The sequence below is a fragment of the Nannobrachium achirus genome, assembly GCF_963921795.1.
Source record: "Nannobrachium achirus genome assembly, chromosome: 17".
NCBI classification, from domain to species: domain Eukaryota; kingdom Metazoa; phylum Chordata; class Actinopteri; order Myctophiformes; family Myctophidae; genus Nannobrachium; species Nannobrachium achirus.
In genome coordinates this window covers 30,997,931-31,023,823 of record NC_137824.1, presented here as the reverse complement: position 1 = coordinate 31,023,823, position 25,893 = coordinate 30,997,931, and the positions used below count along the sequence as shown (strand labels likewise).

The window sequence follows — 25,893 nt, the reverse complement described above, 5'->3', positions numbered from 1 at the left end:
AGTAATCGATAGAAGAAAAAAAAAGTCATTTGGGGGTGAACTACTCCTTTAAACCCATAGACTGTAAAGCTTAAACCCTATCTATCTTATCACATGATGGTGTTGCATGAAAGTAGACATTACAGAAAAAAAAATCTGTAATATTTCAAAAATTCTAGATGGCCTACATTGCGCATGCAGTGAAATTCAAAACCCTTTGTTTTAATTTTGAATTTCTATGGCACACAGCTCACGAATATCAAAAATCCATATCTCAGAATATTACAATATATCTCAAAACAACGATTTATAATACAGAAATGTCACCCTGAAGTTGCTTGAAGACCAGTGTGACGTTTCCACTGTCAGTGATGATTTGGGGTGCTATATGGCATCTGCATCTGGCATCTCTTTCACACAATATTCAATTTCTTTAGATGGATCTGTACCAACTTGCAAGACCCATGTGTTACAAGCCCTCCCCCCATGCAACCCAATAGCGCATAAATAAATAAAGCATTTAAAATCATATTTGTGCAGTGTCAATATTGTAATCTCATCTGCAACCCCTACTCTCATTATTACAAATAACACAATAATGCACTGATAAGCAGCCAGAGGCCATTTGTATATCAGTTAAATTAAAGCTGTTGTAGCGTTCACCTTTCAGCTAATTGACACATACTGTAATGGTATGCCCTCTACTTTTGTCTTATGTATGTCAATATAGCCTATTCCAAGGAACACAAAATAAAATAAAAATACATTTTTTTACAGATCTTTCATGTTCATTCTTACGCAAAAAACATTAACCCATCCCAGCTTAATGTAATTTTAGTGTCAAGTGTAACATCTTCAGAATTGCTGCCTTGCAGCTCTTTCTAAAGAGGCTAATGACACATCACACCAAATAACACACTCCATTAACAAATTTCAATCAACTGTTTAATGTTGTAGATGTAGGATCATGATGTGAAAAACAAATCAAAACAGGAGGGAGAAAAAAAAAACTAATTACATTTTTCTCAAAGGATTTTTGTTTTTACATTGTGGATAATCTAGTGTTTTCAGTAACAATCCTAGTTTACAGAAGAAGTTCTCAAAACGATTTTAAGTAGAAAAACAAAACATAAAATAACCTCTATGGGTATTATATATTTTAGAAAAAACAAAGTGAGTAAATATATTTTGGTCATTTTAAACAGGTAATGCATCAGACCCCTGGTACATGGCTACTGTGTGTAGTAGTCCCGTCTCAGGAGAGAAGAAGTGTTTCTTCAGTCACTCCAGAGGCGAAACAATCCACCATTTATGTCTGGTCGGTGAATTATTTATTTCGTCATTGACGTACCACAAAATGTCACTCAGCTCAAATTCACTTCCAATCTCTCTGCTCTGAATGAAATAGCTCAATCGTTTCATCATGACAGGGGTCACAAGGCAATCATCGGCAGGCACTTAAAACCCTCTAAGAGTGTCAGTTTGTACCTGTACATTACAGATATGGATTAGGGCTTGATTTTACACTTCATCGCACAAACCCCTTCTTGAAGCGTCGCCGGGCAAAAATGACAAGTGCGAAGAAGTACACAGTAAAATCCTGAGTGTTCATTCCCCTCGGAGAGAGTTTACAAATGGAACACTCTAGGATTTCAGTGATACATTTATCGTGCGAAAATTATGCACAACTTACTGTATGTAGTATAAATAACAGCACTACAGACGAACCAGCTGGCGGTTCATTCACTCCCAGCAACATACGCCTGCTCATTTGACCCCTACAGCAGCATATTCTTCTGGGCTGAGGACAAAGAGCATCTCGACTGGCCGAAACGCTTCCTCTCATGTAAATCTGCAGCAGCGACTGTTGGGATGTGAAAGAACCCAGACTTTGGAATGACAAAAGAGTAGCTACAGTGTCTGCCAGTCTTTGTTCAGCATTTTTAAAAAGAATGGTGAAGGCGGAGGATGTTAAAAAATAAAGAAAAGAAAAAAAAAAGCGTAGGCAGCTTTTAACTGAGATGCACCAATGGATTCTTATTAACAAAGAATAAAAAATAAAAATACATGCTTGCTACTGCCTCATTCTTTAGGTACTACTAGCCAGGTTTTACTGAGATAATCACTGGTCTTAACAAGACAATGGTGATAATCAACATGTCCGCAGGGTGGGATAATAAACGTACAGGGAGCAAAACTAATGAGCAACGATCACATCCAGTATCTGAACAGATACTGCAATCATGGCTCGAGGGCAGGAGTATGAACGCTGGACTTCATACGCAACACAGCAGTGTGTGCCCTCAACACTGCACAGTCTTATACTCCCGTCTCCCTTTAAGAGGTTCACTAAAGAGAAAAAAGGCAATTGACTTACAGGCACCATGTACTGTAAGAAAAGACCCACAATACCCCATTCCTCCCTATTGATTATCTCATTTGGAAGCAAACTGATTATACTTGTCTTCATCTTTAAAAATATATATATATGTACATTTATACCTATAAGAAAGGCCACAAAGTTAGTCTGTTCATGTAGTCATTACCAACAGACCTCAATACAAACATGCATTCACTCACTCGAATATTTGTTTCTTCTACTGTAGGTCACTATCTGAGGGTGTGCACTGTAAAATTCTGAGTGTTAATTTAACTTAAGAGTTAAATTATCAGTGAGGATTTTACCGTGTACACTAAAAGTACAAAGTTAAGGTATCAAAGATACTGGCAATGTACCTTACAATAATAGCGGTCTTGATTGAGATACATTCACATGTTTTTGTCTTTTTCCCCAAATGATAGAACTCTTCATATCATCACCGTCTCTCATCCAAGTACTTAATAACTTATTTGTATGGACAGGGGAAGTCTATTTACAAAGTCAAGAGAATAACAAGTACAAAGTAACTTGACATTCTTTGAAATACATTAGAATGTTTAGATGGTTGATCAGCTTAACCACACAGATATTACATCCAGTAGTTACTGATAACATCTCTTTAAAAATAAAAGGGAAAAAAGGAACAGTCTCTAATATATATATTTTTTGCTATTCTGGTGATTTCATTTGATTGAGGTTATAAAGCATAATTGCCTTGACGTTGTCATGATGGCAGATGTGTCTGTCACTCTTCCTCTCTCTGGCAATAAAAACAAACCAACACAACACGCTGTGGTAATGTGTTGAACCCTGACAGATCATTGGTTCCAACTGAGAAAACATTCATTTAGATAGATTATGAAAGGCTAAAGAATAACATTGTAGGGTCTCGGTATTGTGATGTTCGACATCATTCAAGTACTCTTTGTTTGAAGCTCATTAGCAATCCTTCACCGACGGACGGAGGGAAAGAGAGATAGAGAGAGATTGACACCATTCCTCCAAAGCGCCTTCACTTTGCAAAGTTGCCAAAGTTGGCGAAGGCATCCTGTTTGGGCTGTTGAGCCATGGCGGTGTTCATTCCTATAGCACCGGGCATTGCCATGCCCATGCCAGCCTGTGGCATCCCCATGTTCATCCCCATTCCCATCATACCCTGGTTCGGGGCCATGCCCATTCCCATCCCCATGCCAGGGTGCATCATAGGACTGACCGGCGTTCTGACTGGGGTGGAGCCAAAGTTCATGCTGGAAAATCCCTGGGCGAGCAGGTTAACAGGGGGCTGGTTCCCTGAAAATAACACATCCATAAGCCTTTTAGTAAAGGCTACATTTGCACTAAAAGGTAAGATAAATACCCATTCTGGTAGGTTTAGTAGCTTAAAGTAGGCAAGTCTATAGCAGGAATTAAATGAAAAGCAAGGATGTATAACTGCATACAGTACTTTGTACACAAGTTTGTCAAATTCACTATGGTTTGTTAACATCTTTATTTATAACAAATACATACATCATCACACCATCATCAAAAGGATAAAATGCAAAAAAAAAAAAAGCAAGGATTTTTGTTCACCTTAAATAAATAAGGTTTAAAATGTATCCTTTTGGGCCACTACTACTCTTCTTACCTTGCTGGAGTGTGTTGAGGGTGGGCTGGCTGGTCTTGGGGGCCTGCATTCCTAGGAAGTCCAGGCTGATGTTGACCGGGGTGTCTGACCAAGTAGAAGGGAGGCCAGCTTTAGACCCAGCAGCACCCTGAGAAGTTAAGCCTGGCTGTAGGTTTTGCATTGGCTGCATGGACTGAGGCTGCATTGGAGCTCCTATGTTCTGGATGGGCTGCGGAAGGACAGGCACAAAACGCACACAATGGAAATAAGAGCAGGGCTAGGGGGAAGTCCTGCACAGAAAGTTATTCTTCAGCAGACAGACAGAATGCATTTGGTTATTGGAGTTATGCAGTCATTTTGCTCTTATTGAGTTACAGTACGTCGTGATTTTCACTTGTCCTCCTCACAAAAGAATGATAGGATTCCAATAATGCTGTGGTCTAAACCTGCGATTCAACATTTAGATTTTCAAGGACCCCCAGGTTGATAAACATTAGGCCACGGGCCTCCATTTGATGGATTTTTATCTCTCAGAACGCGATCTATGGTACATGTGTTCACTCTGAGTTAGTCCCTTAGGGGTCCATATGGTTCATAACCATCAATCCTTTAATTGGGGGTCCCTCTGGGGGTCCACAGACCCGACATCAAGAACCAGTGGTCTATACCTTCATTCTCAGATACACTACAGTGGGTACTGTTCATACTAGACTGTGCAACCATCTCTCTGTTAACTCATTAAAACACGTCATCTAAAGTAACTGGAATCAGAGGTAGCAGTCGTTCTTTTTCTTTTTAAAGTAGGCCAACAATGTTTTAATGTGAAAATACTGTCTACAAACGAGGCCTTCTTAATGTGTTCATGACTTCCCATTCGGTGTGTCAGTTAACAGGAGGAGAGGGTGGTTAGTGGGTGGTCTCCTGGGGGAGATGAGCATCTGGAGAGACGGTCCCCGAGTACCTACAACGCTTGTGTGTGTGTTTGTCTCCATGGTCAATGAGCAGTATACATGTTAGGAAGAATCTGTGCGTCTGTGTGTGTGTGTGTGTGTGTGTGTGTGTGTGTGTGTGTGTGTGTGTGTGTGTAATGATCTAGCAAACAAAGCCTTTCGCATACAGCTTCATCAGGTAGATTTATGCCAAACGCCTTGTTCTATTTTTTTTTCTACTTGCACTAAAAAACAAAAGGAAAGATGCAGGAGTATTTTGTGCCGTGAACTCTTTTTGTTTATTGCTCATGTGTGTGATGTTTCCTGCCACCACCTGCACCAGAAAGAAAAATGGGTGCTGGCAATGCTGTGCACGGGGAATGGATTTGCTGAATGAGTGTGTATAGTAGTATCCATCCAAAGTTTGTGGACACCTAGCTCTTGAAAATGTTTTTCATAAATAAGCATGTTTTCAATAAGAGGAATGCGGTCTAAGTCATTAAAGCACCTCCCATGCCCTAGCTGTCACCCCACCTTAAAAACAGTTTTGAAGGCTAGGTGGCCAAAACCTTATATTTGTATATTAAACTGCACATTTACATACTGTATATACACACAGTATACAGTATATTGCGGTAATATTGCTATCAGACAGGTCTTATGAACTTCTACTGTCTTCTTGTCTGTTCCTGTACTGATGTGGACATGAATAAATCATGCAGACGTGTGCTTGCATGTGCAGTGAGACGTACCTGTGATAGGGAATGGGGCAGGACGGTGGCACTCATGCTCTGTGTGGCGTTCATGCTGAAGTTGAGGCTCTGGGAGGCGGTGATGGACTGAGTGGGACCCATCAGGTCGAACAGGTCTGCCGAGGGAGCGGCAGCAGGAGCAGGGGTAGCAGCAGGAGCCAGGGCAGGACCAGCCCCCAAGGCTCCAAACAGGTCACTCGCACCTCCGTCTGCAGGCTGTGCCGAGACCGGCATCTGCCCTCCAGGGAAGGCGTTCCACTCCCCAAAGTCCCCTGTGTTTCCAGTAGAGGCTGGGGCGAAGATACGCCAGGCAGAGGGTTAGGTGAACGTACTTCCATTTACGTTTGTGTAATTAGGTTTTTTTCTCGCTCTATATGGTAGAAATAGGCCAACAATACAAATGACGCTAGTTTTGTGGATTAATCTATTTTCAATGATTGGGCCACGCCAAATGGCCCCCACCCCATTGGAACTACTTAATATTCATCTAAAACTGACCAGAACTCTGACCACGGGACTCTGGTAATCAATTAATACATTTGTAACCACTATTTTAATGGCAGGTATTTCACACAGCTTTATGTCAAAAATAGCTGAACTAACACTTTAAGTCTTTTTATATGCCGTTTTTGTTTGTGATAGAATGCACACGATAACTTATTTTTAAAACCCACTCTATGCACTCCTGATCAACCCAAGCTCAGGGACAGGTAGGATGTTAAGTCATCTTTCTACTGTCTATTGTGATCTTATTCCTACAAATTATATTCAATAAAGTGTGTCTTTAAACCAACTTTAACCAACCTCAAACCAACTTTAACCAACCTCACTGAGAAAGATTCCTAGCAATCAACAATGTTATACCTGTGTTTTTAACCACTGTTACCCTGGCAGCCCTATTTTAGACATGTTTTTATAGGCGAACCTTTGCATATTTCCCCTGAGCATCAGTGCCATGTTATCAATATTTTCATTCAATCTGCCCTCCTCCCTCCCTCACTCACTATCTCTCTATCTGTGTCAGCTTCTTCCACCCCCACTAACCTCACCCTGTACCCCTGTCCCCCTGTCATACATAACAGGAGTTGATGTGTGTCTGTTCTTGTTATGCAGAGCAGGTAGCAGGCTCCATATGGCCAGGGCTCCCACCCCAGCATCCCTCTGAATATTCTAGCAGCGTGACTGTAACATCATGGCACCACGCATGCACAACACAAAGACACACGGAGAGGGAGGAGACTGATGGATTGATAAATAAATAAACAAATAACATAAATGAGAAGGGAAGTTTAGGAACACACCAGATTCTGAGGAGAGGCTGACGGCGGCAACGGGCGATGAGAAGTCAGCAAATCCACTGATGAGGTCTGAGAAAAACAAAGTATGAGTGAGAGAATGAAAGCAAGACAGAGAGAAAGAGACATCCACTTGTCACTTCAAATAAGTGAGTTCCAGGTGTGGTCCAGCATACTTGGCATTCCTACAGAGTCAGGCGGTGGTGGTTGCTGGGTGGAGGAAACCAAACTTGTGCAGTCCTCCCCACCCTCTCTCTCTCTCCATTCACCAGGGACTGCTGCACAAAAACATCTGGTGCACTTAGCTCCTATACATCAACACCCCCACCACACCCTCTGCGCTGTCCCAAAACCTGCAGCTACCGTCAGCCTTGTGGCTTTCAAAGCCGCTGTGGTGTGACAAACAGAGTGTTGGGAGAAAGGCCTGGTAGTAGTGGACATCTATAGCAGGGGTCTTCAACGTTTTCAGGCCAAGGACCCCTTAGCCGAGAGCCTCTGTGCCAAAAAATAGCCGATCTACAAGCTCACAGTGCGAGGCGTTGTGAGCTTGTAGATCGGCTATTTTTTGGTTAATGTTCCACTAGCATAGGGATGCTAGGGTTTCCAGTGATTAATGTAAAAAACATGATCCTATCACACAAAGATTTGGCTGTAGTAACTCTGAGGAACCCCTAGGGGTCCCGGACCCCCTGCTTGAAGACCTCTGAACTATAGGCTGTATTGTACCTGTGGCAGCGGGTTGACTGGGTCCTGAGTCCACACACAGTAGGTCAGCCAGGCCGCTGCTGGAGGGCTGAGGGGCAGCTGCCTGGGGCTGAAACATGACAGTGACAAAGATCATTGCACACCACTGTGAGCAAATGCTTCAACCAAGCTAGATTATATGCTTCAACCAAGCTAGATTATATGTTGTTCTATGTCAATAGAATAACGCATAAATCCAGAGGATTAGACAAGTATTCGTTTACCCAGGGATTCATTGCATCAGATTGTGACCGAATTCAGGCCTTCGCTTTAATCGAACGCTTACATATAAAAGCTAATTTGCAAAGTCATTCTTTGCGCATGAGTTTTCTGTATGAAAACTCAAACAAGATGGGAATTTTACAAATACTTTTTTGCTCGGATGGAGTGAAAGTGCAGCAACCATGCACCAAGAATTAGGTATTTTATATACGTACAGTATTTTTCTTTTCAGGTGGAGTGAAACTGCAGCAATCATGCACCAAGTCTCTTATATACAGTATATAGAGGATATGCTGTATACACACACATATACAATGTAATATAATATCTGCACAGTTATATCATGTGTGCACAGAGCTAATGAGGAGTGTATTTCCTCTCAATCTACTTCCATGTTAATGTTCCACCGGCAGCTTGCAGGCATTTCATCTAGCGCTGTGTGGGAGTGACTGACTGGGTTAGTTGTATCCTTTAGCTAAACAAAACCTCTGTGAACAAAACTGCAATATTGGTTTAACTCAAAGATTCACAGTAAAAAATAATGCCTACAGAGCCTAATTTAGAGACCAAGATAATCAACAGTATGTATGTTTGTAAAAATATTCCTTCCCCCAAATCGCTTACACCGACATTGTTCTTATGAAGCAGTTCATAGGTTGTATTTATATAAATCATTTCCATTCGCTGGTGAGGCAGTCAGTGGTTAGTTTACAGTATGCTCATCTCTAGATGGACATAGCCTATAGCCCCAGTGATCTTTATGCATTCTTACAGTACAAAAGCTACCACACAGTTTTGGTAAGATCTGGTGTCTGTCTGTGTTCTTGTCTCAATGGTGTACCTGTTTAGAGCTGGTGTCTGGACTCTGGTCTCCTGTGTAGCTGGCTGCGGCCCCGAGGTCTACTTTCTTGGATGGCACTCCGCCCCTCTTCCGCGTTGCAGTGGTTTCCGTTGCCTGGACGATGTGGACACTCTTCGTGGTTACGGTCTCCTCTTCGTCTTTGAACTCTCGTCCTGTCTGGCCATTCCGCTTGTCTGGACGCCCCCGTTCATCCTCGTTATCGCTGTGTGGATGACAGAAGACAAGACAGCGGTTCTGAGGTTTGATCACATGAGAAAGAATTTAGCATCCTTCCATTACATTTTGCACAAAACACTTGTATGTATGTTTAGACGGTTTCAGGCTATAAACATCAACACAGCTGGAATCTTTGCGAACATCCTGTTTGAAACTTTAAATATAAGGGGGGAAAATAACAGCTGTTAGTTACTGTAGCTAGTCTAAAAACATTTCCATAAGCTTTCTAATTAACATTTAAAATTTGCTTTGAGCGTACCTCTTCCTAATGGTGTAAACAGGAGACATCTAGCAATAATATACTGTTTTGAGTTTAATTAAATGCCATGGCCAGAGCGAACACAGAGTGTTTTAATTCTATTTTTATTTTTGTATAAAATACAAATAGATCCCTGAACTTCTGAAACTACCATTAAAATAAATAAATAAATAAAAAAAAACACCCTTTGCTGCTGCCATTAATTGGCCAGGCTTCCTGTGAAAAAGAGATGTTTAATCTCAAGGTGACCTCCTGGTTAAGTGAAGGTTACGCAAAATAAATAATTTGACATATATTTCAAGCGACACAAAGCACAGGGAATCCAAATCCCAGAGGGAGAAGCCCTAGTTTTGTTTTTCACAGCAAACTGCAGACTTTTTAATCCCCCCCCCCCCCCCCATTCCGACAGTCAATTGTGCAGGGGAAAAGCCCCTCCTCTTCCTCGTCCTCTCCCGCCTACCTGGATCTGTCAGGTGAGTCGTCTCTGTCCTTCTTCCTGAACTTGTTGATGGTGTCGTCGATGGTGCTGCCGATCTTGTCGCTAATCTCTCCCAGCTTCTCGCTGAAGGGAAACGGACCCTTGCTCCTGTCCCAGTCATCGTCCCACTTCCCCCCTTGGTTACCAGTACCAGTACCAGTACCACCACTGGAGTCATACTTGTCCCCCGCTGGAGGGAGGGAGCCAAGGAAGGAAGGAGTGAGGGGGAAGAGAAGGAAAGGAGAGAGTGAAATGGGGGAGGTCATTTTTCAGTTTTTGTACACCTGGGAATTAGCTTGTTTAATTTCCTTTAACCCATTCAAAACGGGTACACAGTTAGTGTATTATTATTTTATGCTTTAACTATTGAAAAATAGCAGATCTACAAGCTCACAGCGCGGCACTCGCTGCGAGCTTGTAGATCTGCTATTTTTGAAAAATTGCGAACATTGGAATTTTTACCCGATTTTGACCCGATTTCATAAGTGTCTTTTGAATCGTTCTAAGGTTTTTTGAAAAACCTATGTTTCTATGTCAGTGGTTCTCAAACCTTTTCATGTGAAGGACCCCCAAAATGATATGTATTTGGCCACGGACCCCTATCTCAAAATATTTAGTTCCAGGGACCCCCCCAGAAGCAAAATTTGAGTTATAAATGTTTGCTTTGAAAATATATATATATTCAAAGATTTGCACACATTTTCACGACTTTTTCAAAAATAGCAGATCTACAAGCTCGCAGTGCGGCACCGCTTGTATATCTGCTATTTTTCACTGGTTAAAGCATTCAATAATTCTAGGCCTGAATGGGTTAAAGATTACTTTTTTAGGTGTTTTTTGCTTTATTTAGGTACAAGGTGTGTGCAGGTGTCAGGAAGTTAAATTGAATACGGTTTAAGGCATTTTTAATGCCACCTAGAAATGTTCTATCCAAGACTAAACTTGCAAAACAAGAACTGTATCGGGCTTCTGAGGCCAAATCTGATTCTATTGTATTTGGTCATCTTTCAGTTTGTCACTTGCAAAACATTTGTCACATCATAGTCAGCTTGCAAAAGAATGCATCGCCTCAAAAAATATGTAGACTTTCAAACACTAATTCAATACAACTTAAGTTTATTTTTAACCAATATGAATATGAGATTAATTAAGGAACCATAGGGACCCTTTAAGTGTAGAGAGAAGCTGACAAGTAACACAGATCTTCAGCTAGAATTAAACTGAGGGACTTTGCAACTATGTGGTGGAAGCTTAATTTTTAAAACTAAAACCTATAAAGTTTGTGGGGTCTTACAGTAGCCTCTGTATCCTCCGCCTTCACATGACGATACTCCGATATATTTGTCTTTGTTCTTCTTTGCCTTCTTCCTTTCTTCCCTCAGCCGTTCATCGTCCTGGACAAACTCCACCGTTTCCTTCACCTTCTGACGAACATTGACACCCTGGTCCTTACCGTTCTCATCTAAAAAGGTCAGGTGGAGATGAACAGACAGAGACAGATGATTATGATTAATCTATGATTATCCAGGAACACTTAAAGAACAACTTACAGTAGCTTAAAGGTCTTTTCAGGTCAGGATATCAATTGTATTCAATCAGGAGAGAGAACCAATTTAGTCATTATGCCAATTCATTCCTTCCCAGACACGTTTGTGTGTCATCACTGCCGTTTATCCTACCGACTCACCTGCCGGTGAGGAGCCCCCACCGTCCTATTCCTCCTGCTGACAGGTGCCGCCCTAGCCCGTAGGAGTACTTGCAGTGACAAAATATCACCCACCACGCCTGGCTTCCCTCCACAGAACACGGGCCAATTGTGTTCATGTAGACGCTTGACAAAGCTGGCTGCACCATGGCGGATCCAGAACCCTAGCCTCCGCGGTGGTGGGCAGGCACTTTACCACTGCACCCCCTCCCCCGAGCGCCCCTACAATTTTACTTGTTTATCCTATACCCTGCCTGTATGCATTCCCCCTCCTGCTTGGATCAAATTGGTATCCCGACCTGAACATTTATTTTCTGTTTACTAAAGAGCTGAAGAGACAGGCAGAACCCCGTTACTGAACAAACACTGTCTGTGGCCATTGTCGTGGAATTCTGGATAAACCAGTAATCTATGAGGCACATAGGATACCAGACAATATTCTAGCTAGGTGGTGATGGGTATGCTTTATGGACTTGATATCATGGGGAGAGATCAGTTATACTGTAGCTGCATCAAGGAGAGGCTGAACCTGACAACAAGATAGGCTGTACCAAAACAATAGCCATCAGACCTAGTGGAGACATTCTAGGCTCTAACAAGCTACCAGATATCATAATGTATTGTAGAAGTATTACAAGTCACCTTTAAGATAATTATGTAAAGGGTTAGGGTTAGGGTTAGCATTTGATTCTGGTCCCAATCTCATGTTTTGTTTTTATACAACACTTAAATAAGGTTTAGGTGCCATGTACTTAAACGAAACTGTAGTATCTATTCATGTTGTAAAAGGACAGATATAAACAATTCATTCATCCATGTGTTCATTGCATTGGCACTGGTTTCCATTTTTCCAACAGAAGACATAACAGGAGTCCTGTGCTCTATGGGTTGAAAAAGTTGTGTAATATCAATGTAATACCAACAACAAGTGCGCTCTTGGGCGTGCACTGATGCATCAGTTCAGCTGAGTCTACACTCAATTTAAAACAGGCCTTTCCAGCATCAGAGGCAGAGGACAAATCAAACAGCTTAACAGAGGCAGCTTTGTTTCACTGACGCTACAGGCTATTTACACTCGATTACTGTAACACACGACTTTGCTTTTCTATTTAGACCCATGTTGAGTATTATTAAACGTCCTCATTTGCATTTTTTTTTAAATGTCACGGAGCCAGTGAGTTCAAACTAAAACTGTGTTAAGCTGCTCTTTAAAAACAGAAATGCATTTCTTGAACATCAACACAGAGACGGGACAGCAGACATTGCTTGTAAACAACAGCTAGAACACATGTGGCTGAGACAGAGCAGTGAAAGCAGCTTTGGGGGGCAGGCAGTGTGGCTTTAAGGGTTTGTGGTCTAAGCACTGCTTAGGGCCTTCATCCATTCATTAGAGTGTACAGTGAAGCTATTGTAGCAAATTAAGATATTACATTACTGTACTCTGCTGTGTTAGGTGTGTTGACACACCATACTGCTAAATTGTATACGGTTTGAAATGTAAACTAAATGTAGATTTGGCTTATTTATGTATGTAATATTCCCTAAGAACTGAGGCAGACAGATATAGTTGAATAGAAAGATATGGTTTTGTAAATTGGAACAACAAGCACACCTGCAAACTGATGAAGGGTGAAAAAGGTGACAATTTCCAAAATGGGGGGTCCAATTGTTTGTTGCTTTTATGGTTTGATAATCTATCATAGGTATATGTATAACAGTCTATCGGAGCAAAACTGTTATCATTAGTGACATGGCAAACTGCAATTCAATCTAACACAATATATCATAACCATAGCGATCAGAACCAAGGTTCTGAACCATCCCCATTCCCCAAACAGTCGGCCACTCTGAAGAAAGAAATAGCAACTGGGAGGTGGAGATAAAAAGCTTACAAATCAGAAAAATGTACACGGAATGTGTGTTTGTGTGCGTACAGCCCCTTTGTAAACAGTGATGTGTGTGAAAGTGCCCTCTTCCCTCATTTGTCTTCTCTCGCTTTCCCGAACGATGCAAATGCAAATAGATAAGTCCAAGGAAGCATGACTTGAGTAACAGCACACGTTAATGCTACAATAATAAACTTCAAACTGTGGTAGGCACATTCACCAAGGTGTAGAGAGGTTGTGCTCAAATGGACACCAAGGAACAGAAGAAATCAAAGCTCTGACTGGCCGATATACAGTACATGTCTAAAACTGCACTATTGATTAAATCAGCGGTTCTCAAACTATGGGTAGCAACCCAAAGTGGGGTCATGGGAAGGTGCCGTTGTAGTCGCGCATTGGCAACCAAAACACATTTTTTTATCAAGATACTGTAAAAAAAAAAAGAAGAAAAAGTGGGCACGGTGGCACAGACAGTAGTGCTGTCACCTCACAGACAGAAGGTCCCGAGTTAAATTCCCGTTGGGGACTCTGTGGCCGCGTCATCAGTGCCCATAGCCTAAGTGGGGTTGGCAAAAGGGTCATTCTGTGTGGAGTTTATATGTTCTCCCCATGTCCCCTACAGTAGGTACCCTCACACAAAAACATGCAGTAATCCTGGTCTCTATACTGTCTCCCCCTAGCCAGCTGGGGTGCCTGATGGAGGGGAAAGGAACCGGTTGGAATAACGTGTTCCTTACATGCGCCACGTCCAACCGGGGAAACTCCCCCGTCAGGTGAAAAGAAGCGGCTTGGACTCCTCATGCACAGAAGCATGAGGTCAGTCCATTGTCTCCCCAGGTTGGCAGAGCGAGTGTAGCACCCAGGATTACATTAGATAATTGACAATGGGGGAAAAGAAATGGGTTACAAAATCGTGGGATATTATATATTTTTTAAAGAAAAGAAAGGGATGTTGTCGCGACCAACATGAAGAGGACAGCCACTCTTCGTACACACACAGCTCCGCCTCCAACACCGAACACAAACAAGCAGCAGCACAAGACAACACACAAGGACTTGCAGAGGATGAGGCACACAAACTTAAGGGCCATCTCAAAGCAAAATCAGATGACGTGCAGTCAGTCATTCTCGCCTGACTCACTCAGCACCCCAGATCTACATGATTCAGGTGAATGTCACAGAAAGGTGACACTTTTGCATGTATACTGGAAAGAGCAAGAGGTACAGGCAGATATAGATATTACATGCACAGTGATAGAGATGGAGAGAGGGAGACAGATTGAAGACTTGACTTGCCTATAAAGTGGTAGCTCTCTAATGATCTCAGATCGTAGAGATGCTCTCTGGCACTGGTGACAACCCTCTCTGATCCATTCCTGATGAGGTGGGCCAGCAGCAGCAGTGACTGAGGATAGGAATGACAGATCACAGCTGTTAGAAGAACATCACTGAGGCCTATCTGTATTCTTCACTATGTTATGCTTATTGACTACAAAAGGCAACACAGAATATTCCAAAAGCTGAAACTCCTCCAACTAGTTATATTGTATTAAAATAGTCTAAATAAAGTCTAAAATAAAATGATATTCATTCAAATAAGTCTGGAGTGTAGATTGTTTTTATTTGATCAAATTGTGGCCTTTAATAATTAGTTAATTAACTAAAGTATTCATTTCAATTCCTCTTGATTCAAATTCAATACAGTTTCAAAACTAAAAACACAAATAACAGGCATAAAAACAGATTAAACTTATTTTAATATGGAGCAATTTTGGAGCAACAATTTTCCCATTGGAGTGGAGCGGAAGTCAGTCTCTAAATGCTTCACTCAATAGAGACCAAGGAAAATCTTGTATATCTTGTATATAGCTAAAAAATAAACTAGGACGGTCATTCCTGTTATTATATTGGGGCTGTAACATTATTGGTTTCAGTAAAGCGGAGATCACGGATTGTCTGCCATCGCGATACTAGATGCGAGTTGGGCAGCTTGGGGAGAGAAATACATTGAGCAGAGGACCTGAACAGGGTGTGAAAGTCCTGTTGGCTCACTCTGCTCACATGTTCCGTTTTAAACAGACCTTGTAGACTCTCCTCCAGTTCTTCTTGTTGTCCCGAAGCATTCGAGCCCACAGCATGTTCATCACCTCTGGGAACTGCTCATACATGAAGGTGCATCTGAGAGAAGCAACAGACAAACATAACACAGAGCAAGAAAGAGGAGCCATGAGAGGGAGAGAAATGGAACAACGGGGTAAGATAAAAACTTATCCTGTTAGTAAAAGAAGGGTGACATTGAGTAACTGCTTTTACAATCTAATTAAAATCACCCGACTTCCTCTTGGAGAGGAATCAGTGCTTATCTTTTCAAGCTAATCGTGCTGATGCTCATTATATTTACAAAAAGTAGGCTTGGTGCTATTCAGCGTTGTGAAACACATATGTTACGTGGGAGAGGAGTGTTGTGCTGACCTGGAAACTTCTGCCATCAGCTGCCCTGAGGGTCCCCACGGGTCATCGTTGGTGGCCTCCCTCACTTTGGACTCCACCTCAGAGTAGTTCATCACCACATTGGTTCTAAATGGCAAAAGAGAAACAAATATTGGTTAAAAGGAAGGGAAAAAAAAGAAATTGGGAACAAATTCTCAATTTCAAATATGTGGCTCACTTTGAAAGAATTATCTCCAAAGTAAACTGGAATAAATGAAAGCCACTCTGATTACAACCACACCCGCATATACAGTACACCTGCACTGAATGGCTATAGGACAAAAGGAGTGTGAGTGCATGTGAGTGTCTCTCTCTGTGTGTGTGTGTGTGTGTGTGTGTGTGTGTGTGTGTGTGTGTGTGTGTGTGTGTGTGTGTGTGTGTGTGTGTGTGTGTGTGTGTGTGTGTGTGTGTGTGTGTGTGTGTGTGTGTAACAATAAGACTGGAATTGGTTAAAAAGGACACAAAATAAGTTGCTTTGAGTAAATCACATATCCAGCCTATTCAAAGGAAAAGCCCCGTCAGTGATACTGATAGCCGCCAGGGGAACAAACTACTGTATTATATTACGGTATTGTTTGCAATGCATTCTAGTATAACCTAGTACTTCAGCCAGCTCAAAAGAAAACACAATACAGCAGGCATAAGTTGTTGCTTAGTCTGTTTGCACAACTAAAAAGCTAAAAAAGAAAGGAAAAAAGGTTGTGGTAAAGAACAAAAATCATAGGCTCCTGACAGGGGTTGACACTAAGGTCTCAGAGGCACTTGCCCATCGGGCAAGTACAGGTCATGTTCTACTTGCCCGAAGGTAATGCCCACTTGCCCGAAAAGTAAATCATCCATTATAAAATTATAGGTACGATTTTAATTACCGCTCAATTTAACACGTATTTCTTTACTTTCTGGGGCTGTGTGATAAAATGTCATACCTCAATACCTCCAAATCCAAATACCAAATACTTTAGCTATGATTGAATATGTCTATGGTTTCACACTTGTTATTTTATATTTTTAAAGCAACAGTAAAAACAGCACATTATAGGTAAATAGAGCTCTAATTTTACATTCCACAGACCAGAAGACACAGCGCACTGGCCACGTTCAGGTGTTTAGACAGATATCTTGTGTTGTGTTTATAGACATTTGTGTCTCCTCTCAAATGAGCACTTGCCCTGTCGGGCAACCTGAAAGCCAACTTCACCTGCCCTGACGTTTTATTTACCTGCCGGGGGCAGGTGGGCAAGCCTTAGTGTCAATGCCTGCTGTCTATCTCATTGTGGTGGAAAACACTCAAAATATGTAATGTATTCAACAAGCTTAACAAACCTTTGAAAATACTTATGATTACACAACGACCCCAACACAAACATTATCCTATATTTACCAGACCATGCTATATGCGATTGATTAATTCTGGTTACAGGCACATATCTCTAAACACGCTAGCAAGCCAGAATAAAACTGAATTTATTTGGCTTTGGCTATTGCCAAATAGACAGGTCTAAAATCTGCATTGATTAGCCAATGATGAATTAAACACTGAAGATGAGGTGTAGTCAAAACGCGTGTTTCCTAAACCCACCAGGATTGAGTTAAGACCCACCTCGCGGAAACGCCCCTCTCAATAATCTTAAGTATGAAAGTGCATATGAACGTTAGACTTTACTGTACCTACTACCTACCGATCCATTACAATAATACACGCAGAATACGGCCAAAGCCATATCCAAACTATAACAATTTAACTGATAATCAGTAAGAGGTTTTATTTTGAGCACAGACTAGTAGTGACTATTAATAGCTTTCTCAGTACGTTTTTCTCTTAAGCAAAGTTACAATGTTTTCCCTTTTTTAAGCACAGTACAAAGTAAGTTTCGATTTATTATTATTTTTTTTTTAGCACAGTTTATTTTGAGCACTGTAGTGACAAATTAATAGCTGTGCATTGTGCAAATGCAGGCTTTTCTCAGTACAAGTTTTATATTGTCTTCATGCCTTTACTAGGTCTGACTTTATCCACCCTCCATGTGTCCGGCAAGGATTTCAGACACTCCTGGAAGTTCTGGCGTTTCCGCAAGGCGGGTTTTAACTCAAGCCTGGTGGGTTTAGGAAACACGCAGTCAAAACAGGGGGAGACAAAGATTTGTAGCTGGCAACACCCAAGTGCTTTCTTTCTGACCATTGCCACATCAGCAGCAGCAGCAGCACAGGGCCTCAACAGAGCAGCATTGACATTCAGCTAAGCGGAGACACTCCCTCTCTCTGTGGTTCTGGATACAGGCATGATTATCGCTAGGCTGTAGAGTTTGTTTCCCAGACTTCCCACATTAACAACATGTTGTGTTGTCTAGGTCTTAGAAGATCTTAGAGAAAATCAGAAATACACAGCTACCTGAACAGAACCTGAGCTTGGTGTGAGACCGAGTACTATGTTTCTACTAGGCCTGACTGCTGCCAGTTCAACCGATATTTCATGTAGGCCTGCCAATGACACACTGCATATCCTCAGCCTATCTTTAACCATGTCTGTGGTTAAGAATGAAGCGTGCTACCTTTGCGTAGATGGTGACAGGCGGCCCACACGAGATTATGTTGCTGAAAGTGTTGCAACTACTTATCTATCAGGGAACAGTGGCCTACATATCACTCAGATCAAACGGAAGCCTAAATTATCTCCCAGCAATGACTGTGTCTGTGACAGACCAACACCAATGTTTCCGTTCTCTGCAACTCATTTCCTTAAGTGACTCAACTACAGCTTCATTCTAGATGCTGATGGACCGACTTGGTTACTCAGTGGTGAAATGATTTAATAACATTTTGCCTCCATTGACTTCCAAGTGTAATTACAGTATTAAACAGTTAAATATTATAGTATAAAACATTTCAAAAAGTTGCTCTGACCTTCCCCAGATCATAACACACTGCTATGCAAAGTTTCAGCCTTATCCAACCTTTTGTTGTGCCGTCTTCGGTACAAAAATGTGAAGTTCAATGACAGGATGCATAATTCAGGGGTTGACACTAATAATAATGATAATAATAATCAGACTTACATCAGCAAACAGTAGCAGTTGAATATTTTAAATTGACTGTCGCCAATTGGTAGTTATTGATTGGATTTAACATTCATTTGATTTACTTTTCAGGCAAATGGGAATGACCTTTCGGGCAAGTAGAAGTTGACCTGTACTTGCCCAACAGGTAAGTACCTCTGACTGAGACCTTAAAGGTGAAAACCACCCACTTTCAACATTGAACTATGTCATACCTTAGAGGAGTTGTGTGGAGAAAAAAGTCCCCCCTTTTCTGTGTTGCCTAGAACTGGAGGATTGATTGGGGGGTTTGGCTTACAAAGTACACTTTTTGACGTCATCAAAGTGTTGTGTGTGGGGGGGGGGGGACTTTCTTATTGCCACACAACACACACCTCTAAGGTATATTAACCAGTAAGACTCCCTAATCGGGAGATAAGCGACCGTTGGTCGCTTATCTCCACAAATAGGCCAAAAGTTTGTTTTACCTATTATCAAGACATACGGGCAGTTGACAGTTTGCCATGGTTACTCATTGAAGTTGAATCTCCATATATGGAGACATAAGTTGCTCATACCATAGCAACCATGTTTTTTACAGGGCCTGGGATTGATGACATCAGAAATCTCCATATATGGGCATGAAAGGGATTTTGTTTCTGTTAATATGTCTGTGGGGTGCCACATTTGGAATAAAACACTTACATCACACATCTGGATATCCATACAGCCCATCTAGTTTGCCTGTGTCCATTTATGCCCATATATCTGATGACATTGGGACACTGATCTCCATATATGGGCATAAAACTTATGTTAATTAGTAAAGCCTGGGGATCTCCATATATGGGCATGAGGGGTACCCTAAAAGGGCATCATCTGGGAATAGCAAATATAGTTATCCTAGAAAGTGAAAATCTTACATCAAAGGCCATAACTACCTACCTACCACCATACTGCATTCCTCATTAAACTACCTACCAGTAAGATGCCTATAGGGAGAAAAGCAAAGGGCGAGGTTGCACCATTTCTTGGTCTTCTGGCCAGTGATGTATATCGGACCATTTAACCATATATGGAGACATCTGGTACCCAAAGATATTCACAGATATGGGCTTAATATTGATGACATAAGGGATCTCCATATATGGGCGTAAAAGGGATTTGGTTCCCCTGGCATCACAGGGATCTCCATATATGGGCATAAAATGGATTTGGTTACCCTGGCAACACGGGGATCTCCATATCTCCATATATGGGTATAAAAGGGATTTGGTTCCCCTGGCATCACAGGGATCTCCATATATGGGCATAAAAGGGATTTGGTTCCCCTGACATTACAGTGATGTCAGTGGCTGGTTCTACAGAGGGGATCTCCATTTATGGGCATAAAAGGGAATGTATGTATGATGATGTCAGATATCATAGACGTCATAGGACTTTCACATAACGAATAACTGAGTAAGCATGTAAACCCGTAAAATCTATATTTGGGCATGGCTGATTTATGACCTCATCATGATGACACGAGCAAACACAGCTGAATTGTATAAATGATCAGTGCAGAAACCACAGGGTTTCCTGCAGGAGAAAGTCTTGACCAGGGGGGGATTTCATGGCGCACGCGCAAAGCGCGTGCGGCGAAAATTTTTGATAATTAATTAATTAATTCGAGTAATTAATTCACTTAATTTTTAATATTAATTCTTATTTTTGCCCTATAAAAAACACATGAATGTGCCCATGATGACGGAAAACACAACTACATGCTATCATCCACATTTATTCAACATTGAATAACTTATATTGCCGGTTCGCCACCAAAGGGTTAAAAAAATAGTGTGCACGCTGGTGTACGAATTCGTGCACAGATGATGCACTATGCATGTACACGCTTTTCACAGCTTTCAAACAAAAAAATCCGCTTGGAAATCCGTTCAGGCATTCAGGAGATACCAGCCCTTATGTTTTCTTCAAATGTAAACAAACATGGCTGCCATGTTTGAAAGATAGGGTTGGTATGGGGGTTAAACATGCAATTTCGCGATCGCGAACATGCCTAGTACATTGTTGGAGGTCCAAAAAGTTTTTTTGAAAAAAAAATTTTTTTTTGAAAAAAGTATGAAGTATTTGACCAAGACTCTTCGATTTAAACATCAACAAAGGTGTGACGTTTGTTGATGGTCACAAAGGTGTGACGGACGGACGGACGGACGGACGGCCGGTGGAGGTTTTCATAGTAAACTGCTCCCTGACGGTCGCAATTAATGCCCATATATGGCAATATATGGAAATGGCAGAGTATTTCAAGAGGAGAGTAGCGTCACGCTTTGATCTCGAGTTGAAAGGGGGAAAAAGACATGATTTAGTCTACTTACCAGTAAGACTCCCTAATCGGGAGATAAGCGACCGTTGGTCGCTTATCTCCACAAATAGGCCAAAAGTTTGTTTTACCAATTATTACACTCTATGTGAACATTTACATCAACAAATCCCAAGTACTATGCAGAACGACCCATTTCAAGTTTTTAATGTACAACAATATTTAGAAAATAGGTCTACAAGCTGACAGTCCTCGTCCCTTATATTCCCATAGGTTATATGGAGATCTCAGTGTTTGTCAGTCCTTGTTCATTTATGCCCATATATGGACATCTCTATATCTACTGTAACAGTCCTTGTCCCTTTATGCCCATATATGGAGATCTCTTAACTGTAAGTCCTTGTCCCTTTTATGCCCATATATGGATATTCCTGATGTCATCAGTATATGAACATATATGGGCTTTCTGATATGCCCATATATGGAGATCTCTTAACTGTAAGCCCTTGTCCCTTTTATGCCCATATATGGATATCCCTGATGTCATCCGTATATGCCCATATATGGGCTTTCTAATATGCCCATATATGGAGATCTCTGTATCTCCATATATGGGTATAAAAGGATACTTCAGGTCTGACATCAGGTTTGTTTATATTGGGTTGCTAGGTTTGACATCACAAACTCTATGGGCCATCTGACCTAGAAATCTATATTTGGGCATAGATGACTCATCGTGACCTCATCACACGTCGACCGCACGTGTGACGTGCGGTCGACCGCACGTGTGACCGACGGACGGCCGGTGGAGGTTTTCATACTAAACTGCGACCTTACGGTCGCAATGACATAGTTCAATGTTGGAAATGGATGGTTTACCCTTTAAGGTGGCTCTTCCACAGGATGACACATAGGGCTGATTCATACTCCACTTTTAGAGACGATTCAGGCAAATTTATTTTGGTTGGCTCTGTCCAAACTACAATATGACGTCATTCAGAGGTTTGGGGGGGCGGGCACTGCCATTAATTCAGCTGATCGGTGCCACAGAGATTTTGTGACTCCCCGAACCGAAATAAATTCGTCTTTAAAAGAATTTGGCTCTAACGGTTGCCCGACTGCCAGTGGCTAGTAAATAAAATGTTCGGGCAAGTGCTTTCAGGTTACCCGATGGGCAAGTGCATTTGAGTGGGGAAGCAACTGTCTTTAGTTAGCTAAATACAGCACAAGATGTCTGTTGTATTTAAAATGAATATTCAAAGTCATATAGCTATCGAGATATTTGGCATGAATATTGAGGTCTATAATGCATAGCCCCAGAGTGTTATAATTAACGGTATCACAATTTAGTTTTCGGGCAAGTGCCAAGTAGACATGACCTTTGGGCAAGTAGAACACAACCTGTACTTGTCTGACAGGCAAGAGGCAAGAGCCTCCGATACATTTGTGTCAACTCCAGCTCTTCACCGCGGCGATTCGGTGACGGATGAAGTCGGAAAGCGTCTGCTGCCAACAAGCTGCCGTCAGCACCTTGTTGGCAAGAGACGCTTGCCGCCGATATCGCTGTCGGAACCCGTTGATGAAGAACTGAACATGTTCAGTCGTTTTCCGTCCCTGTTGTCAATCGGTAGAGATGAGGGGCTAAATACTCCACTGTATTTGTGTTCCTCTAGTCTGCTGATGCAGAACAAGCCTAAATAAGCCAGAGTCATTTGAACTAAATACCATATTCTCAATTTTAACTCTGTCTGAACTCTCAATTCCTATACCAATCGATCAACTACAAAGCAAAGCTAGTACTAAATATGCTATGAGTTTATTTTCTCTCGCTGAGTGTTGCCACATTTGCTATATTCTGTGAGTGAAACAAGCGAACAGGTCTATGAAAAAAGCGACCATTTTCACCACTTGAGCTCTATTACATCAGCCATTTTCAAAAATAATCTTGAAAGCAAGGCCAAATAAGCAACTACACTTCAGAAACAAGCCCAAACTAAAGCGAACCGCAACTATGAATTTTTACAAGCGACTTTACAGGAAAACAAGACCAAAGTCGCTTATAATAAGCAGACCTGGCAACACTGGCTGGCTAGCGAGGTGTCATCTGAATCCAATGTTCTGTCGGCTGACTTTTAAATGCCAAGTTTGCCAACTAATGCCAGCAGACTACAACAGACTAGCAGTTTTAAGCCATTGGAAGTAGTAGTTTGGTGTAGACACCTTTAGTCAACCCCTGTCATAAATAATGCCAATTCATTATGATCCACAGTTTGTTGTCACTACCAAATATTGCAATTTTATAAGCTTACTTCAAACCTGTGTTCAAAGAGCCAGGATGAGACTAAAAGGGTGGGAAAGTCCCCCCCCCCCCCCCCCCTCCTCCCCCCTCCATCCATGCCCTATGCCTTCCTTCTTTCACTCTGTGGGTTCGTCCTCCACTGTAACTCATGCTGAAAGGGGTCACACATCAGGGGGGACCAGTGTGTTTGGGAAGGAATGCATTCTGGAGTCTAGAACCTGCTGTTGCCTGATCTTGTCTAACCAGCCGTTAAACTTTTTGATGTTAGAAAGGTATTGTGCAACAGCAGCCGGCCGGCCTCTGTCGCCTTTATACTCAGTTGTGGCTGCCCAAGCAAACCAGAGCCTTTAACAGAACAAAAGAAACAATGCTCAAGGTGTGGCCATAGTTCAGAGGTCACTTGATAAACAAATATAATTTAAACGTGATTTAAACCATTGAATTGCTGCTGCTGACCCTATGAGGTCAAACTGGAATGGTTGGTTAGCGTATTATACCAAGGGACTCGTCACTCGCATGAAACCAACTGTGACATACAGTATGCAAATATACTGCATGCATATTGCTTGCCTCTGCTTTCAGTCCAATCAGTGTCTGGCTGAAAGTGAATTATGAAAGTGTGTATTTAACAGGTCAAACTTTATGAAAGTGTTACCCACATCAGATCACCATCAGTCACTGTGGTTAATGTGTGTTCTCTGTCAGGACTCTGCTTTTCACTTAAATGTCGAGCTGTTATCAATCACAATAATGTGACAAAAGCCTAGGCTGCTGTAATGTAGTAACAAACATGTAAAGTATGTCTAATATGCAGGACTAGTGTAAGCAGAACTACAGTAGGCTTATTAGCTGACACTTCGCCATATTCTTAAACAGGACTGGAAAACAGGCCTACTTTTAGTTTGTTGTTGACATTTGGACATTAGGACTTTGGCCAAGGATGGCTGACTCCAGTAGAAAACCAATGTGGCCCATATTGATACAAGACAATGCATTGATTTTATTATTGAGCTACCCATCAGAGAAGAATTCGGCTTTTTGAATAGAACAACAAAAGGACTTTGGAGTACAACAGCTACAAGTGGCACTGCTTAACACAGTGGTCATAACTCAAGCATGACAGTCAATGTTAACTAGTGTTTCCCAGAATGTTTTAAAGACTGCACTCGTCAGGGCAGTTTTTCAACTCTTGTGTCATCTTTGATGCCTGTCAGTTATTTACAATACCCAAATATTCAGATTTTCTGGAGCTGTCAAACTAGCTTAGCAGGCTAGCCTCAGTCAGCTAGCTACTAACCGCTAACTACTTTAGCCTGTCACCGAAGTTAGCTTAAACTGAATAACCCCTACTGATTCTCAGACGGAACCAAAACCCAAACAACAAGGTGGGACAGAGACACAACCGTGTCATATACAAAGAGTAAACATACTGCCAAATGACAAACGAATTGACCAAAGGCAGGGGAGTTCATGTTAGCTTAGCATACTCGTAGGACACACTCGAAGTCGCGAGCCTCGTCTCGCTCGACAAAATATGACCTCCCTTCAGTTAAAATGATTGTTTCGACCTGGAATAAAGCCAGACGCAAGTCGCGTCGACACTTTTATTTACCTAAACACGTGTTCTTGTCTAAAAAAAACATGTTTAGCAGGTAACGAACAGTGTCGACGCGACGAAGTATAACCGAGCCTTCAACTTGATAGTGTGTGACGTCAAACTTTTGGGTACGTGTCTCTTTCAGGCAGGTAGAAACTCCTCCACACTATGACAACAATGTAGAATTATGTGCTAATAGACGTCGTACTCACGCTTTATCAACCAACTCCCGAACCTTCCACATGTTCAGCATGTTGACTGTGAAGAGGGGCTTCTGTTCTCCGCCTCGACGGCTTCCGATAATCCCTTTTATAAACGCCAAACAAACACACACCGAGACGCCAAACCTTGAACTCCACCAGAGTAGAAACTATTCCTTTTACCTCTCTTCTCTACTGGAACACTGGAGGGGGCGTGGTTATGGATGTGGGAGGGTCCCATAGTAGGGTTTCGTCCGAAACGTCATTGAAACGTCACCGCAGAAGTCGCAAAGCAGCATGGGAGATGTATTATTATTGGTTTTGGAGGCTATACTACCGGTCCTGCAAGCATTTTTCATGTCAAGGAGTCAAGGACCCGGATCCCCAAATGTCTACTAGAAAAGACGAAATTACCTACTTGGGTGGCATCCTAGAGGCAAATCTTTCCAGTGACTACTAAGGTAATCCAAAAAAATCTACCAAAGAACTTGTTTTTTTACAGAGGATTGCCCCGCTGTAGCAAGAACACTCAACGCTTCTTTGACTATGGAGTCCACGTGGCAAAATCTCGATATTTGGTTGGCCCGTCGTTTCAAGGTCCCAGTAGTCCGGTTAGGGTCAGGGTAATGGTTAGGTTTA

At 41.8% G+C, this 25,893-nt stretch overlaps 1 protein-coding gene across 1 annotated transcript; it reads right to left on the bottom strand.

Annotated features, from left to right (window-relative positions):
* Positions 1–910: 910 nt before the first annotated feature.
* clint1a (clathrin interactor 1a) lies at positions 911–25,400 on the bottom strand. The gene is made up of 12 exons (XM_080745571.1): positions 25,267–25,400; positions 15,786–15,890; positions 15,395–15,491; positions 14,610–14,718; positions 11,017–11,184; positions 9,705–9,912; positions 8,749–8,971; positions 7,668–7,755; positions 6,948–7,013; positions 5,647–5,936; positions 3,987–4,194; positions 911–3,649 (listed from the first exon to the last, which is right to left on the bottom strand). The coding sequence occupies exons 1-12, from the start codon at positions 25,305–25,307 to the stop codon at positions 3,372–3,374; spliced, it is 1,881 nt and encodes a 626-aa protein (XP_080601697.1). The 5' UTR covers positions 25,308–25,400; the 3' UTR covers positions 911–3,371.
* Positions 25,401–25,893: the final 493 nt, after the last annotated feature.